Source organism: Paramisgurnus dabryanus, chromosome 21 (assembly GCF_030506205.2).
Source record: "Paramisgurnus dabryanus chromosome 21, PD_genome_1.1, whole genome shotgun sequence".
In the NCBI taxonomy this organism is placed as follows: domain Eukaryota; kingdom Metazoa; phylum Chordata; class Actinopteri; order Cypriniformes; family Cobitidae; genus Paramisgurnus; species Paramisgurnus dabryanus.
This window is the reverse complement of record NC_133357.1, coordinates 11,351,973-11,369,335: the sequence shown is the minus strand read 5'-3', so window position 1 is coordinate 11,369,335 and position 17,363 is coordinate 11,351,973. Positions and strand designations below refer to the sequence as shown.

At 38.4% G+C, this 17,363-nt stretch overlaps 1 protein-coding gene across 9 annotated transcripts in view; it reads right to left on the bottom strand.

Annotated features, from left to right (window-relative positions):
* kif1b (kinesin family member 1B) overlaps positions 1-16,954 on the bottom strand; it is a 90,183-nt gene extending 73,229 nt beyond the window's left edge. For all 9 annotated transcript variants that reach the window (XM_065285563.1, XM_065285569.1, XM_065285566.1 and 6 more), the window contains exons 1-2: positions 16,681-16,954; positions 14,591-14,732 (exon numbers count right to left, since the gene is read on the bottom strand). In XM_065285563.1, the coding sequence (XP_065141635.1) occupies positions 14,591-14,693 (103 nt within the window). In that variant the 5' untranslated portion in view covers positions 14,694-14,732; positions 16,681-16,954. The remainder of the gene's footprint in view (positions 1-14,590; positions 14,733-16,680) is intronic.
* Between the last annotated feature and the right edge of the window lie 409 nt (positions 16,955-17,363).

The following is a 17,363-nucleotide window of genomic DNA, read 5'->3' as shown; positions in this document are numbered from 1 at the left end:
AAGGCAGAGTATCTGATTTGATCCAGAAACATTTTTAGTTATGCTGGTTAAAAGTCTCCGCACATCCTGATAGCAATCACTATGTTAAGTTGTTTAAATGTATTTGTAGAAATTTATGTCATCTGTGAAAGACGTAGGAGCAAAAAAATGTTCGACCAATCATAGATCTCGGTCTGAATGGACGTTGCCTTTTTTGTCCCTCATCCGTAAGCGTGATTTGAATGCCACCACGCAGTCTGTTCACGCAGACACCATACGTCATCAGTGCGTTCACATGCGTTGAATTGACAACCTGCACAGGAGCCAACAAAACAAAAGATATCTTTTAAAACAACAACAGCAAAAACTGCCTGGATCAGCAAAGAGCAAAAACCCAAATTAAGATTGATAACTATACTGCTTTACCACGAGATGCAAAGAGCTGGCTGGATTCAGATATTCTACTTTGATGAAACATTGTGTTGCTTATGAAATTTGTGTTCATTTACGGTCGGATTAGAGTAATGATATAGTTACTACGTCTACACAACCGGAAGTGTGCTTTAACTAATTCTGATGTAAACCAGTTGTTTCTGTTGGTTATTTTGGAAATGTTATTTAAATTGTACTGCAAAGTTTTCTCACTGGTGAATGTGACATGAGATGTGACCGTCTGATCTGTGCGTGTTCATGTGTTTTGAAAGAGGCGTGACCTTGGATGGCGATTTGAATGGAGGGTGGGATCGTAATTTCAAAAATTAGATACCCTGCCTTTAATCTCATTTTCCCATGAAGAGCCCATAAAGGACAGTTCCTGTATGGCAAAGCTCAAATACTGGTTTTGACAGCTGGAAATTCGTACATATTTTACAAGTTGGCTAATTCATATGAATTTATATGAAGTTAATCGTGCAAAAACGTCCGATTATCATAAAAAACAATAACGAAACCCCAACCCCAACGTCACAGGGTCAAGGCAAATCGAACAAAAATGTAGGAATGTGATGGTACGAATTTGCCACCTCGTAAAAATACGTATGAATTGCCATGAGATAGCGTTGTTTTTTTAATAATCACATCACACTGAGAAGTCAGTTTAGCCTCAGCTTGCCATCCTCACAGTTTTCGAGTCGCCTGGTTTAGGAGAACAAAAACAGGAAGGCTGAAGAACAATGCTTCGGGTTCGAGCTCATTACATCATCAGTTATGCCTGTATGGAGGTCCACCTTATTTTAGAGCATGAATGATAAATGACGACTATCGTAAAAATTTTTATTTCAAACATTTTACAATGTTGTTTGTCTGGTAGGATATAAACATGACATAAAACAATAAAGTTCCCAGGGTTAAAATGATTGTTATTTGCCGTTGTAAAAACAAGAATGACTCACAGTACCTCTCCATCTGATCTCATTGTGTCTGATCATGTTTGATTATTATGTTTCATCACATGTGATCAAAGACGAAAGATTAGTGGACAAATAGAGACCAGATGTGAGTGAACATACTGGATATACGATATAATACAGAAAAAAATCACTAGAAAATTGAAGATCTGCCCAGCTGCCAATAAGATGTCCAGTGAGCCGCATCTATTTTCGTAGCACCAGATGGCCTGACATACTGACAACTTCTCAGTGAAAGGAAGGAATGGGCAGATTTCTGAACCTGGACCTTTTTGACACACAATACTCGAAGAACAGTCATGTGACACGCGCTACATACATGTGCAATCCCAAGAGTATACAAGCAGTAACAGATTTCAAATACATGCCATTTAAAAGGTTCAAGAATGCTGGAAAGTTGCATTCTGTAAATGGCTGATCATGAACTATTTCTACTATTCAAACTATAATAGTTTTAATACCAAGTCTCAAAAATAAATGTCAACAGTTGTACAGACATTGGCTGTAACAGGACCCTCTGTATCCCTTGGGGGGGGGGGGGGTGTCAGACATCGAAGAAAGATCTAACATACAGTAAGCAATGTGACACTTGCAAGAGTGTGCGTGACAATTACAAACAAATGCAAACATACAGATCATCAAAGGGAAACAGCACTGTGTGTTTCAGTACAAGTGAATGTGTATAGAAACAGATATGACAGAAAGGCTCTGTCAACTCTTTAATTTCAGCCTGGGCAAATAAACTTCTTCCACTCCTTATAAATCACAATCCATGCCAGTGGAAGGGGAATTTCCAGGAAGCAAGTCGGCCTTGTAACCAGAGAGTTGCCGGTTCGAGTCTCACAGCCAGCAGGTTGCAACTGAGGTGCTCTTGAGCAAGGCACCTTAACCCAAATACTCCCCAGGACGCTGTAGGGATAGCTGGCCACTGCTCCGTGTGTGTGATTGTTCATGACTTGCAGTGCATGTGTTTACTACTTACTGGGATGGGATAAAGCAGAGGTCACATTTCGATCTATGCGTTCCATTCTTGGCAAACATGTCACTTTCACGTTCACACCCTTACCCAAAATGACTTGAAGTCCAATTAAGGTCCTGTATAGTTTATAAATGTATGCGTTTCCTGGGTTTGAACCCATGACCTTAGTATTTCTAGTGCCAATGTCTACCAGTTAAGCAACAAGAACATGACCCATCTCACACTAAAGCAGTGTTCACACCAGACGCGGTAGAGGCGGCAAGCGTAAGTGATTTACATGTTAAGTCAATGCAAAAACACGAATAGGCATCCTGCAACACGATATGCGCGAATGGCTGAAGAAATTTGCCCGATTTTCACGTCGCCTTTACCAATCAGGACCTTGCTGTAGTGACGTGATTACAGGAAGCGAGCGAAGTCGTAGAAGACCCTCCCATGACGCAAATTTTTGCGTGAATGTCTCAAATGACTAGAATTTCACGCACCAATGAAAGGAGTAAATGCAAAATGTTCAAGCTTCCAACTACGCGCGAATAGCGCATTTTTGCCACCTCTACCATGGCTGATGGTAAGACAACACAAAAATGTAAGAACAACGTTTTTTGAAAATACTTAAAAAGCGCAAAAATGTACAGCCCACATTAACGTTTAAGATCCTTTGAAGGTTGTAAAACTGCTTTTTGCTTTATTTCACAATAGAAATGCCAGAATACTGTCAGAAAAAAATGGTCCCAAGCTGTCAGTTGGACACGTTACCCTATAAAAAGGTCCTAATATGTATAATATAAAACCGCTAGAGTGACAGCTAGGGACCATTTTGACATTTGTTTACTGACAGTGTAGAAATGCATTCTCCCATACAACAGAATATATTCTGCTAAGCCCTACAAATTCAAAACACTAGGGGGAAAGATGAAAAACAAGCCCACAAGTATCTGTCCGTTAGTGTTTGAATCTGTTCATTTCTTTGTGTCTCCACCAACACCATAATGTCTTTGGCCTAGCATGAGCTGAGAGTTCATTAGACTCCGCCCACCACCGACCCAAGGCTTGCAGAACAATGAATTGAACTTTAAAAAGGCCTGTTCACCGTCCCACACACTATAAACAACAACACCATTAGATGTTGCCATTTCGGGTTGCAGAGCTGGAGTGAAAACCTTCCAGATGGCGACTTACTAGCAGCAGAAACAAATCTGTGTCAGCATTAAATCCACCTAAAGTTGCTGCTAACACTGGGAAAAATTAGACATACAAGGATGCTTCCTGGGAATCAAACCCATGGCCTTGCTGTTGCTAGTGTCATACTCTTCCTGCAGCTCAAATGATACCCTATACACTACAACAGCTTTACAGTATGTGATACCATACCTTAAGACCAGAAAACAGACTGAATGTTTTGCCTTCTAAAATCTGCTTTTCATTCCCATGAATACAGAACGAAAAAGAGTAGTAGCCATGACCAGTCGTGCATGGACTGCAAAGCAAAGTTTACTCTGGGTCTGATGCACAAACCAGTGCTAGAGAGAGTGAGAACGAGAGAGCGAGAGAAAGAGAGAGAGACTGAGGAGAAGGCAAAAGAAAAGAGTAAACCACAAGAGATACAAAGAGACTAGGCTCTGCTCCAAAAGCTTGTGAGCTGCCTTGCTTCCGACTGTCTACATAGTCAGCTGACTTGTAAGGCAGTGTCCTAATCGAAAAACCTCACCCTGTTGAAAAAAACAGCAGCAAATCAGCATGGACATGCATGTGAACTATGCTGGTCTGTGCTGGTTTAGCTGGTGCTGATGCTGGTTTGGTGCTGGTTTAGCTGATGTTCACTAGCTAACCAGCACCAAAACACAACATATGCTGGTCTTGCTGGTATGCCCTTCCGCAACATTTTAAACCCGGAAGTATTGCCCTATGGCAAGCGGCTGCATGTCCGTGTCTGTTTTAAAGATCGCTCTAAATGGGATCTCTATGAAAAGTCCGTCACAAAAATGGAATTATCTCTGCTTTTTGCTCAAAATGTGGTGTTTTTGCAGAAACCTACCCATATTCAAAAGCTCATTACAAAAGAACCACTAAAGGTAGGATGAAACGTTTTTTTTTTTTTGAAAGCAGAGGGTCTGTTCTTTCATTTGGTATATTGTATGTTTATATATTTAAAGAAGAACATTTTCTGGAAGGCATTAAACTTTGGTGAAAATCATGAAAAACGCTGGCGCTGGCTGGCAACTTTTTTTAAAACCGCTGGCAGTGAAAGAGTTAACAATATGCAATAGGTACAAACCCCAAAGTAAACAATGACGCGAGTTATTGTCTCCAATGTTAATCTCTTTTCTTGACTTCAACAAACACATGGATTGTAGGTAACATTTTACTTTCTGGGATTGGTGAAGTAGACAAGACCCACGTTATCATAATTCCTCCCACTTGGACTCACAGCCTGTAAGTTAACTCCTGTTAGCATTGCGACCGAATCTTTCAAACATGGTAAGTCGGTCACAATTCCAGCTGATGTCAGAGGTATTCAGGCCAATCACAACATACAGATTAGCTGGCCAATCAGGGACACAGAGCTTTTCAAATCTGTGCGTTTCAGGAAGAAAGTGAAGTCTGAAGCTACAAAAATTTATGATATGTGGAAAATAATGTTTTTAACCATAAACCACGCAAACACATTGTATTAAACCAAATACACAAAAGAACGTTGTTTTTAGCAATTAAATAGGTGCACTTTAACTTAGATAACTTAATGGCTTTTTACACAACAATATTTGCAACTGAAACTGGGAAAGTCTTTATGCGGTAAGACAGTTAAACGCAAACTTTTGAAGATGGGTTTTAAAGTGTACCGTTTTGAATACAATTCCAGAATCACTTTTTGTAATAAACCTACCCAATCATCCATCTAAACAAAATCCTGCTTGATGTTTTTTGCTTATATTTATTAGTCTGTAGAAAAAATTTGTGAGTGTGAAGGTGTGAATTGTTTGTTTATAAGGTAACATAATCGCAATTAATCGTTAGCAGAATAAGTTTTTGTTTACATCATATATGTGTGTGAACTGTGTATTATAACTTTGTATAAATAAATGTACACACATGCATGTATATGTTTTAGAAATGTTTACATGTGTATATACATTTGTATATTTATGTATAATTTATATTATATATAAATATAAATACTTAATATATACTTTTTTTCTTAAAATTATACATGAATGTGTTCATATTTATATATATACATATTTATTATACACAGTTTACACACATATGTGATGTAAACAAAAACTTTTATTCTGCTAACGATTTATCGCGATTAATTGTTTCGCATCCCTACCATCTATGTAACATACCAATCACGTATTTATCTATGTAAATAAAGTGTATCTTTTTGAGAGCATTATCATGTGTATGTGAAAGTTTTCAGAAACTCAAAGGAGAAACTGTTTTTGTGTTTTCCCAAATCGTTGTCGTGTAAACTTCAGAAAAGAAAAATTAGAAAACCAATTACAACTTAAAAAACCTCTAGGTGACTATCAACCCATTGAGTCATTCATTAGAAAGTCATTCATTAGAAAGACACACAATAACACAGGCTAAACATGATAAACATCATTGCCATCTAGCACTGCTTGTTCTTATCTGCTTTAATTGTACAATCTTAATTAAATGTGCAGTATGCAATTTCCACACCACTGGGAGCAACAAAAGGAGCAAAATAAAAAACGTTTCTCAAAAATCTTTCATGCAAGCAGGTTACACCTCGCCAGTCGCCAAATCATCTCTGCACATTAGACTGGAAAGTATTTTGACACTGAAAAATGGCATCAACGTAATATTTTATTTTACATATGATATATATAATAATTCAGAGACAGGTCATCAACAAAATGCCAAATCATTTATTTATCACTTTCTGCCTCAGTGCAGATCAGGAATGTAGTCCTCACAAAATATAGCTAGGCCTCGATTCTTCCTGTGTAAGAGATGTTTTATGGACTATAACTGATTTTTGTTTCTAGCAAGGGAGACGTAAACATGAATGGATAGCTATTTTGTGCCATTACTAAAAGAGGAAATATGTCATGATAGCAGAGAAAAAGCCCGCCAAATTTAGCACAAGCGTATGATGCTTCCTCACGCTCATGCACATGACAGAGGCTGTTCTCAGCATCACCGCTGCATCTCACCCCCCTCCACATCTCATCATATCCCTCCTTCACTCATACATGAGATCATCTGACTGCTAGGAGATCAACACACAGCCACTATATGCAAACATACACGGCAAACACAGCTCTCCAAACGAGAATGTGTGAAACCAGTTTTCCTGCCCGCAAGTAAATGTGCTTAGTGTAAATACACCTTTGAATGACAACATATCAGTAGAGTATAGTTACAAGAAGCCGACCACAATGGTTTTATGATTGATGCAATATTTAGTTACATTTAATATGGCAGTATATACGGTTACTGTGAAATAAAATGGTCATCCATAACAGATTTTTCTATTCTGTGTATATCGCAGAATGCAAATAAGTGGGCGTGGCCAACTCGAGTGTGAAATAATGTGACGGAGAAACGTGAAATAACAAATAAACAAGTTATTTATGTAATTTCATAAGAAGCCCCAGTGAATCCACCGTGGGTCTCTCTTCTTTCAATACACAAGTAGTAAAAACAAAACTGATGTCAGTTCCCATTTTCTCTGCCCTAAAAAACATTCACTGTATATTGTAGGTGCATGTCACCCTTTCATGGTGCTAAAGCTGTTGGTTTCTGCAGCTGCTCACAGAGCTCAAACCATAGTATTACAAAAATGAGATTTTCCATCATGACTTTTCTTTCGCATGCTGTTAGTGAGGTTTTATTTTTGGCCTGCAGTAAATCTAAAAAACTTTCGGTGCTTCTCAAAGCCGCTAATGAAGACGAGCTGTGAGCAATCTCTCAAATCAGGTCACAGTACATCTGTGGAAAAACATTAGGGTGATTCACCTCTGACAAGCACTTATAATAATATACATGAATCAGATGCTGCAAATTACTGTTGTGGTCAAGAAAGAGACTGCATGGAGCACTAAGGATTTGAAGTTATTGTCTCTAAGTATTGTCCATTGTGCAAGCCTGGCTGCCAGCAGAATGCAAATCAAGAAATTTTCCCAGAATGCACAGCTGGACAGCAGCAGATGAAACCGAAAGAGACGTTTACATGCAGGTGGCATGCAATTTGCATTCCACAACACTTCTTTCTGCTTTTTCGTTGTCTTTTATCGAGGGTGAAGTCAAATATGTTTATGCTTCCTAAATCACTATTGCTGGAAGAACATGATAAGAAACAGCTTAAATAACTATGGGGTTAACCCATGTGTTCAGAGTTTAAATGGACATTTATTTAGGGGATATTGACACAGTGTCTCTAGTGTAATACGTCTGTCAATAGCGTGAAGCCAGTGTGTGTAACGGTCTACTTTAATTTAGATGTGTGTATATGTACAGTCCAGGAAGTTAGATTTTTAGAGACAGCTAATGTTAAAGAGGTAGAGATTGATAAAGCAGGCCTTGTGTACTAAGACATGAGCCATCTACTCTGCAGACTGAGGTGCTTCCCTGATGGTTCGCAACAGCTGTTCTACATCTAACCTTTTCTGTTGCGAGCACCAAGAGGTACCAAAAAAGGAAGCCAAACAGGAACTTTCAAGCAGCTGACAGGGAGAGAAATGAAGCATTACAGAAAAAGCAGAAATTGAGACTGAACTGTGAGAGGAACTATTAGAGAAAACCTGAAGCCTTATTCCTAGTCAATCATTAAAAGCCATAGATCATCCAGATGATTCAATAAATAAATAAAATGTACAATCGTAAGATCTACACATTTAAGAGTTGCTAATCCAAACCAGATGCATTTTATTCTGTATAAGTACATATATACCGTATTTTCCGGACTATAAGTCGCACTTTTTTCATAGTTTGGCTGGTCCTGCGACTTATAGTCAGGTGCGACTTATATGTCAAAATGTATTCATACTGACCATAAAACTTTAAACGATGATACAGAGGCCATTTCTCAATCTGAAGGCTGCAGCCTCCGGAGGTCGTGTTTCTAAGCTCATCAAGCTTCTAAGTCATCAAGACTGTCTTAATTCAGAATATTAACAATTATAAATGTAACTATTATTCTTAGTTAACCGTAAATTGTTGTCATATGTCTATGACTTGCGAATGTTTTGCTCAGTTAAGATAAACCAGGCTCGATGACGCATGCAGCTTGCATATGCGACGTCCGGAGGCTGCAGCCTTCCGATTGAAAAACGGCCAGAGATAACTTATTTCCTTGCTTTTTTCATAACCAATATTGTTGCATCGTCACTTTCTCCGTCGTCACCAGGATTTTCTGCAATGTTTTTCCTCTGATTTTTGTGAAAATTCCCGCTCCAAATCCACCATGTAAACCGACTGTGTTAAGGTTTGCCGCTTTGTTATACGTCATGCGAGTGACAGCCAAACACAGCAAATGAGGAGAATAGAGGAGATAAACGATCTGTTCTGATTGGTGAATGAATAGCATTTGGTTTTACACTGTGTGGGTGTAAGCAAGTTTGACTGACATAACATTTGGATTGTTGTAATGTAAATACGTGAAAACGTGAATGCAGCATCTAAATACTAGGGCTGGGCCGGTTTGGATTTTTTCTTCCCGCGGTCGGTAATCAACAAATTCCCGCAGTTTTGCGGTTTAATGGCAAGACAACCAGTTAAATAACATGCATGATTTATTTATCTTCAATACAAAACATGTGCAAATTACTTAAGGAACATGTAAAGTGAAATATTATTTCCTTCCACATTTCTTCAATTTCAACATTCAACAACTTGAACAATTAATATTATCAGTTTAAAAAAAAAATGTAATGCATTGTGCGTGTCTACACGTGCCTACAGACATTTCCCCACTTTTCTATCCTTAATTTATGAATGGCCTGTAAATGACGCAAATTATTGCTGCCCTGACGGTCTGGTAAAGTAACCATTTGTATGAGAAATCACTTGTACTGCATATGTGTCCGTGCTTGATTATAGCTTTGAATCTGCAGGGAGACGCGTGTGTGTGCGCAAGATGACGCGGTCCGTCTCTGTCTCGCACACCCGGGCAGTCCGCGTCTGTCTCGCGCGCGCCCGGGCAGTCCGAGTATGTCTCGCGCGCGCCCGGGCAGTCCGAGTATGTCTCGCGCGCGCCCGGGCAGTCCGCGTCTGTCCTACCATAAACATCTGTCTGTTTTCCACAAACGGAGAAAGAAGACGCAAAAGAAAAACTTTTTGAAATGTGTCCTGCTTTAGAAATGGCCACTGTGGTAGGCTAGATGAAAAAGAGACAATCTAACCTCTTTGGATATTCATCCTCGGACAGATCGCGTGCTCTTTATATTGCGTGACAATTTAATAATGTATGAAACCTGTTGTTGATCTGCTGCGGCTGTTTGCACGTTCAAATTAAATAAAATGTTTATATTGCTTTTACGGAGTCATAGACAACGTCACCTGTATTTCTACTCAATGACAATTTAATATTAAAAATCATATCAGTTAACGGTTCATGTTCAGTTAACAAGCTGCGGTTGTTAACAAGCTGTGTGTATAACATCCCCACATATACACACAAGTGCAAGCCAATGTTTCAAGTGTATTTTTTTTTTTGCGGTTAATTATAATTTCCTGAATAAATGTGACTTATAGTCCAGTGCGACTTATATATGTTTTTTTCCTCTTCATGATGCATTTTTTGACTGATGCAACTTATTGGCAGCACTGATTTACCAGAAAGGTTCTGTTCACATATGACCTGTTTAAGCAACACCAAAGAGTTTTTTTACCTTAAAATAACGTTTTCAAAAAAGTTTCAGTGGTTCATCAACTCAAAACAGGGTGAATGGCACTTTCACATTCGCTTTGCAGCCCTCTATCGGCCAAAACCGCACTAAAGAAGTTTCCAACCCTCGAGTAGTGGTCCTGTTGGAGTGAAAACTACAAAAACTTGCTTTACGGCAGACCTACAATCCAATCAGAGCCAGCTATGCTGCAGTATTTACGACAGTGGTAATGAACAATAACGCTTCTAACCTGTAGGGGGAGCAAAGAGCAATAAGTCTAGTGTTGCTTTAACTGCAATTTACCAGTAAAGACTGTATGTGTGAAAGGGACTATTGAAACCAATGGCATTAGTTTGAAGATGGGACTATCTGTTTACATTAATGCATTTGGCAGATGCATTTATCCAAAGCGACTTTACAGCACATTCAAATATAAATTTTTGGAATCGAACCCAGAGCCTTTGAGAAGCCATTGCGATGATGTAATACAGTGAGCTACAGGACTGCAATGTTTGCCTGAACAACTTTGCCAATGGCAAAGTACAATGACAGGTGTCGACAGGTGTAGTTCTGCGGCTCATTTGAGTCGACGGCCGCAAACCTGCAAGGGTCACCGAGATTACCGCTGTAGCCTGCTGACCTCAGCGAGTTCACAGGATTACAACCCTTATCAGGTCAATTGTTTTGCATGCACTTAAAACCCAAAGGCAAGATGACCTTCCTAGTGTGAAAATCCTATACAAATTCTTATCTCCTCCCTATTTCACTAGCTCGAGATCGATAGAGCACTTCGGTCTCTCCGTTTCAGAGTGCATAGCTTTAACAGACAACTCCTCCCCTCCTTTCCCTGTACAGGCCGTCCCTAAGGGTTTCTTGTCAGAATCACTCCGTGTACTGAGCACAGCAGAGTTGGAACAGCCTAAAATAAGGTCAGACTAGCATTAGCTGGGAGACAGAAGAGAATGTTTTATTTACATAAAGCAATTATATGTGCAGTCTGCTTTATATATAAATAATACTATAATACTATAATTTTCGCAAGTTTTGCAATTGAACATAATCTAAGGATGCTCTAAATTGTTGTCAGGGTATGGCTGTGATGTTTCTTAGGTGTTTCCAAGTGGTTCTCAACATGCAGCTACATGGTTGCTAGTTGGCCTAAATCAAATAATCCCACCCTGATATGAGTTAAGTCACTCATTTTGTGTAAATCTAGAGAATTTTAGATCTGTCTGTAGGTCAGAGGCATCATTCGTGTACATAGCACAAGCAGTATGTAATGCATTATGTAATAGATGCTTGCCTTGTTACTTAAGTCAATGAGGCATTTCATACATAGCTCACAGTATCTGCTCTTCTGCCAATCTGTCATTGATTTCGAAAACTCCCCACTCAATAGTTCTTGGTAACATTTATTCACGACACTATTGCTTCGGAGAAAATTATGAGTTTATTCCCTCAACACTATTCCTTCATGAGGAAGAAAAGGTCACAATAACAATAGATTCACTGTTGGATGAGGTAAGAAGCACAGATCTCTCTAGGGCTGTCACAGTGATTAAATAATCGTCTATCGTCGATTTCAGATCACCACAATGATTGCACAGCTCTCTAAAAAACACAAGGGGGAGCTGCAGCACCTGTATAAACGAAACCGTATCAGATTACTTTTAAATGTGTGTATTAATATTTACTGCCATGTAAACCTTACAAAAGATTTAATTTAAATAATCACAACAATGTGTGAAAATTATTTCAAACAAAGAAAAAAATTAAAAAGAATTAAATGTCAAACTAATAAAAACCAACTAATCTTTACAATTGTCACAATTTATTAAACAATTAACCGTCAGCCAAATTTCATAATCTTGACAGCCCTACTCGAGAGAAGAGTTTTACATCTTAAATCTCCATGCAACACTTCTCAAATACAAATGAGGCAATTCAACATGATCTCACGGGAATCCATATGTATTTAATGATTATATGGCTAATTTATTATATGGCTAATTTGTATAAGGGAATCGCAAAAAAACATATGATTTAAAAAAAAAAACAATAATAGTACCGCACACCTAACCCCGCCCATAAATCCAACGTCATAGGTGCGAAAGCAAATCATACAAAAAAGCCAACTTTATCTCCAGTCAAAGCTGAAGTGTTAATTTTAGTTAAAAAATCAGAACAAAAAGAAAAATCTTCATAGGAAACTGACAAACAAACTACATCCATGAACAAATCATGGCCTATGAAAAACCGTATAGAGACAAACATTCCTCTAAACACCCATCCTATGGATTCAGATCAGTGGATGCTACCTTGATTACCAACATCCAATGCAAATGAAATCCTTCTAGGACAAAACATTGAGGTCATCCGACTTTTCCTTTAACACTGTACCATGTGTGTATTTGTCAGGAGAATCCCTGATGGTTCATCATCACTGACTGTACTAAAACAACATTCCCAGCATACCATCTGCAATAGTGCCCTAATCAAAGGGGGGTGGGCCAAATGCCAACCTCACGCTCGGGTTTCAGTACGCAGCCTGCGCATGTGTGCTGTGTGACTGCAGTCTCTGAGCTTTTCTTCCTGTGAAACAACATTGCTTTGGCTCTCAGGTGATCTTCTGCTCCCCATAGACCTTTGTTTTCACAGAATCAAAGGCTCTTATAAGTAAACTGAGAATGCAAAAACAAAGAACGTGTGTAATGTTGACGAAATCATGTATGGCATGACCACTTAGGATGAGATAACACAACTGAATTTGGGTTTCTTTTATTCATTATTACAATTATTAATCCACAGAGAAGATATATTATTATATTGAGCGAAAAATTAGCATGACAGAAAGTTAAATCCCGCAAGTAATCTAGAGCGAGAAACGCAATGCCCCGTGTTTGGTGTGTATGCGCATAAGGCCATGTCTCCACCAAAGCATTTAGAAGCAGCTAATGTTGATATGATACTTCTTTTGTGTTTATCAGTTGTTGTATGATTCGCTGGTTGGTGGTTTGGGCTAGATGGGATACAGCTATGGCCTAAATCTCGCAAGATGTTGGGTTTAGGGTTAGGTTTTGGGGGAGAATGAAAACAGCGGTTCTGGCTACATGAGATACAGCTACGTCCTAAATCCCGTGAAACGCTGGGATTAGATTTAGGTTTTGGGGTAAGATTAGGATAAAACAGCGCTTATCCAACGAGATTTCATAAGATTTTAGCCGTTGCTGTATCCCTTCTAGCCACAAACCCAGTTGGTTGGTCCCTTCTCCACTGTGATTGGATAGCGGAGTGAAAAGTGTCATTTGTCCTTTAATTTCAAAAGGTTCTGTATGTGAACTAGGGTGGTCCCCATAATAGGTAAAAAAAATTTTTATGTTTAACTCTCACCCCCTAAATGTGTTAGGATCAATAAAAACACACTGTGCAAAATTTTGAATTGTTCCTACAATATCTAGAGGTTGCTCAAAGCCTTTGAATACTTTTGCAAAAACTATACCATTTAAAAACACACATAAAACTTGCTTCTTGGAGGGTAACTTTGTTCCAGTTATTTTAGTCTCTTCTGATCTGAGTAACCATATAGCGGACTTGCTCCGGTTGAGCTTCAGCCATTATCTCAGTGTATATTGTCTATTGTGCTTCATTCACATTGTGAATGTGAACAATACCTTTTTAATATGCCTTATGAATTTGCAGACCAGCATGTCTGTGGTCAACTCAGCTAATGTTACCTTGACCAGCTCTATGAATCATGTCTCAGTGGGCACCATGACTCACTGCTTAATATAACCAGCATGTTAAAAACCCATATGCTGATCTGATAACACCCAATGTACACTGTACACAGTCATAATATACATGCATAAGACTTATTCATCAGTCTGTATAGATTCATAAGCTTTTAATAAAAGCATCTGCCAAATGCAAAAATGTGACATCAGCTGACTAGTTATTTTTCTCTAACAGTGCAGTAATAATGAACATAAGGCCTAAGCTTCAGGTCAAAGTCATACATCATCTTTTCAATAGACTCAAAGATTCACCATCTTTTCAACAGACCAGCTCAGCACATCAACACACGGCCGACCCTCAGGCAAGAATTCTTTAAGTCATCTCACTTTTCAAAGCAAGGGGATTTCACACAAAAAGGCTTTTCTTTCCCTCCTTTTCTAAACAGAATATCATCTAAACTTATGGGCATTTCCAAATTTGCAATATAATCTATCAGCTTTAAGAACGTCTGTATCTTCTTTACACAAACTAAAGCCAGAAGTCATCCTGAACACTCTGTCTGGTATGTGACAAAATATGAAAAGCATATTGCAACAAGTATGCAAGCCAAGGTTTTCTTGAAAAATACTTACTGGTGGAGTTTCCTTGCATTTGTATAATGCATTTTGATTCTTTGCTGGTCTCCCTTGAGTTGAAGGGCCGTACTCTTACGGCCACTTTCACTGAGCCAGACATGGTTGAAGCTGTTTTGTTTCAATCCCACAGAAAGATATCCTACAAAGACACAAAATGTTTTTGTTCAGCATCAGAACTAAAGGTAAACACAGGTCACAGGTATGATTTATATGATATCCATAGACTGATTCTCTAAATCCATTGAGAAATCAAGACATGACCTTCAAAATGATCAGTGTCGAATAACATTATTTAACAGTGACACTGGAGGGCTGTTCCGAGCTATGCAGCATTTTAATTTAGATTATACATGAAATAAAAATTTGGGGGGTTTTATAAAAAATGTTTTATTAAAAACATGCATTAAAAAACTAGTGTGCACTATAACAATAGCAAGGATCATATTTAGAAAACAAAAGCATGTCACTTTTACAGTCTCTCATGTTTTTATGACATCACTCTGCACTCATCAGACTCCAGGCTCAGGTAAACTAAACACTATTGGCTATGTTAACAGGAGGAGGAGCCATAGTGCGCTCTATAACAATAACAAAGATCATATTTAGAAAATAAAAGCATGTACATTTTACAGCCACTTATGTTCGGCATGTTTTTATGACATCACTCTGCACTGTCAGATTGGCTCAGGTAAACTAAACGTTATTGGCTATGTTAAAAGCGGGAGGAGCCACTCATTACGCCCGACTTCCTGTTTCAGTAGAAATTACGTCAACACATAAAACAAAACTGCACATTTTAAGACACTCGGTGTATTTCTCCATATTAGCATAGCTGAGGTATCATGCACAATATTTGCACTTCTAAAAACACTGTCGCACCACAGAAACATTGAAAATTATTAACAAGTATAAAAACACTTTAAACAAATGGCCCAGGACCAAGAAAAAAACATTTCCCTCACACATGTAAAATCTTAATGTCCAATTAAAGCCTACTTAACACAAGGGTCTGTTGGGAAAAGCAATAAAAATCGTGTAAATAAAGAGTAGTGATTTGGAGTATCTGTTATATCTGGTACCGTTAGATGGTTTCTTCACAGACTCATAAACATGGCTGCCGCTCGCCTGCAGTTGCAGGGCTGGGCCTACATCACAGGACTCATTATTAAACACATTTTTCTGACTAACTGACACATAACAGTGATGACGTACCAAAATACATGGTCTGACACATAACAACGTCAGACTGTCTTTTTAATTTTTTACATAAGCATGCATCACTTAGGTAGGCGTGAGATTGGTTGCCTATTTAACTTGGTTTATTCGACCGGTTGTGGATTAAAACACAATTTGACTTTTTTATTATTTTAAATTTAAAATATTTTATGAGTTAGGAACAGCTGAATAGCATGATACCAAAAGAGGATGTTTTCATCTTTGCCCTTGTAGTCATTCATTGCATTAAGCATACGCCCATGAAATACAATCTGCCTGACTCTCGATGGAGAAAACACAAGCAAATATAACTGTTACTTCATTAAAAGGAATTTGTTTTTATGCTTCTCTTATCTCTAAGGAATATTGTGGGACTGAACACAATAATATGTAATGATACGCCGACTTTGCTGTCTGTTTAAGTGTTTAATAACACGGGTCATGATATTGATGCACTGCCATCATGTATCCGGCGTTGCTATAGCTGCACTCTCATCATAAAAATGTTTCGCAAAGCATAAAAATAATATAATAAGAGTATATAAACGTTTATTTACTGTAAATAATTTCAGTCAGGTGTTACATTGTGACCTTATGTTACATCCGACATCTCCTATGAACTCGCTGACATGCTTTGCATAACCCTCATACCGTTTTAATCATTCTGTCAATATCCATATTGTATGTGTAAATATGATCATTCATTATTACTTACGTAATAACACGATAACTAAGAAGATAGGGAGCTAGGGATGAGCAAATAAATATCCCGTAAATATCCATTCACAAAGGCGACTTCGCGGAAGCTCGAACCCGAACACAAACGTATGAGTAAGATGATTATTTCAGCGGAAATAAAAGACCGCACTTACCTCTATGTGTGCACGCGCAGAGAGGACGAGAACACCATAGAAATTCTGCACGATGCGAAATCTCCGATGCCGTCTACTACCAGCAGAAATAATCAGAAACGATTGACGGCTAAGTTCGTAATAGTTCCCTTTTTGCTATAAACACCCATTATAGCTGCGTTTCATTGTCCTCCGGGCGTCTCGCAGCGCTTAGTAAGCTCGCAGTTCTGTTCTATTTTACTTGAATCGTTACACGGCTCCTCTACCAGGCTTAGGATGTGGATGAATGCCTTGATTTACTGAAATGATTACGTCAACTGCCCTGTCAATATCGTGAATGACAGCCGGTCTGACCAATGAGATTACAGTAATGCATGAGCAATGCGTTACTTAGCCAATGAGAATTCCGGAAAATATAATGTGGGATGGATATGGGTGACGTAACACTGCAGGGTCGCTTACGTTGCGTGCCATTTCGCTGTGGTGTGGCACCGTCAAACACAAAACTAAAGGGCGCCGCCTAGCAGGATTATGTTTAAATAAGCGGTAATGAAAAATATCTTAAAAATTTAATATTTTGAAATCATAAATTGCTCACTATAATAAAGGTTTTAATGTTCTTAAAAAAGGGTATACATCTATTATCTGTAAAATAATATCAAAACAGACTGATGATGTCATCAAACAAATTTTGTAAATGATAT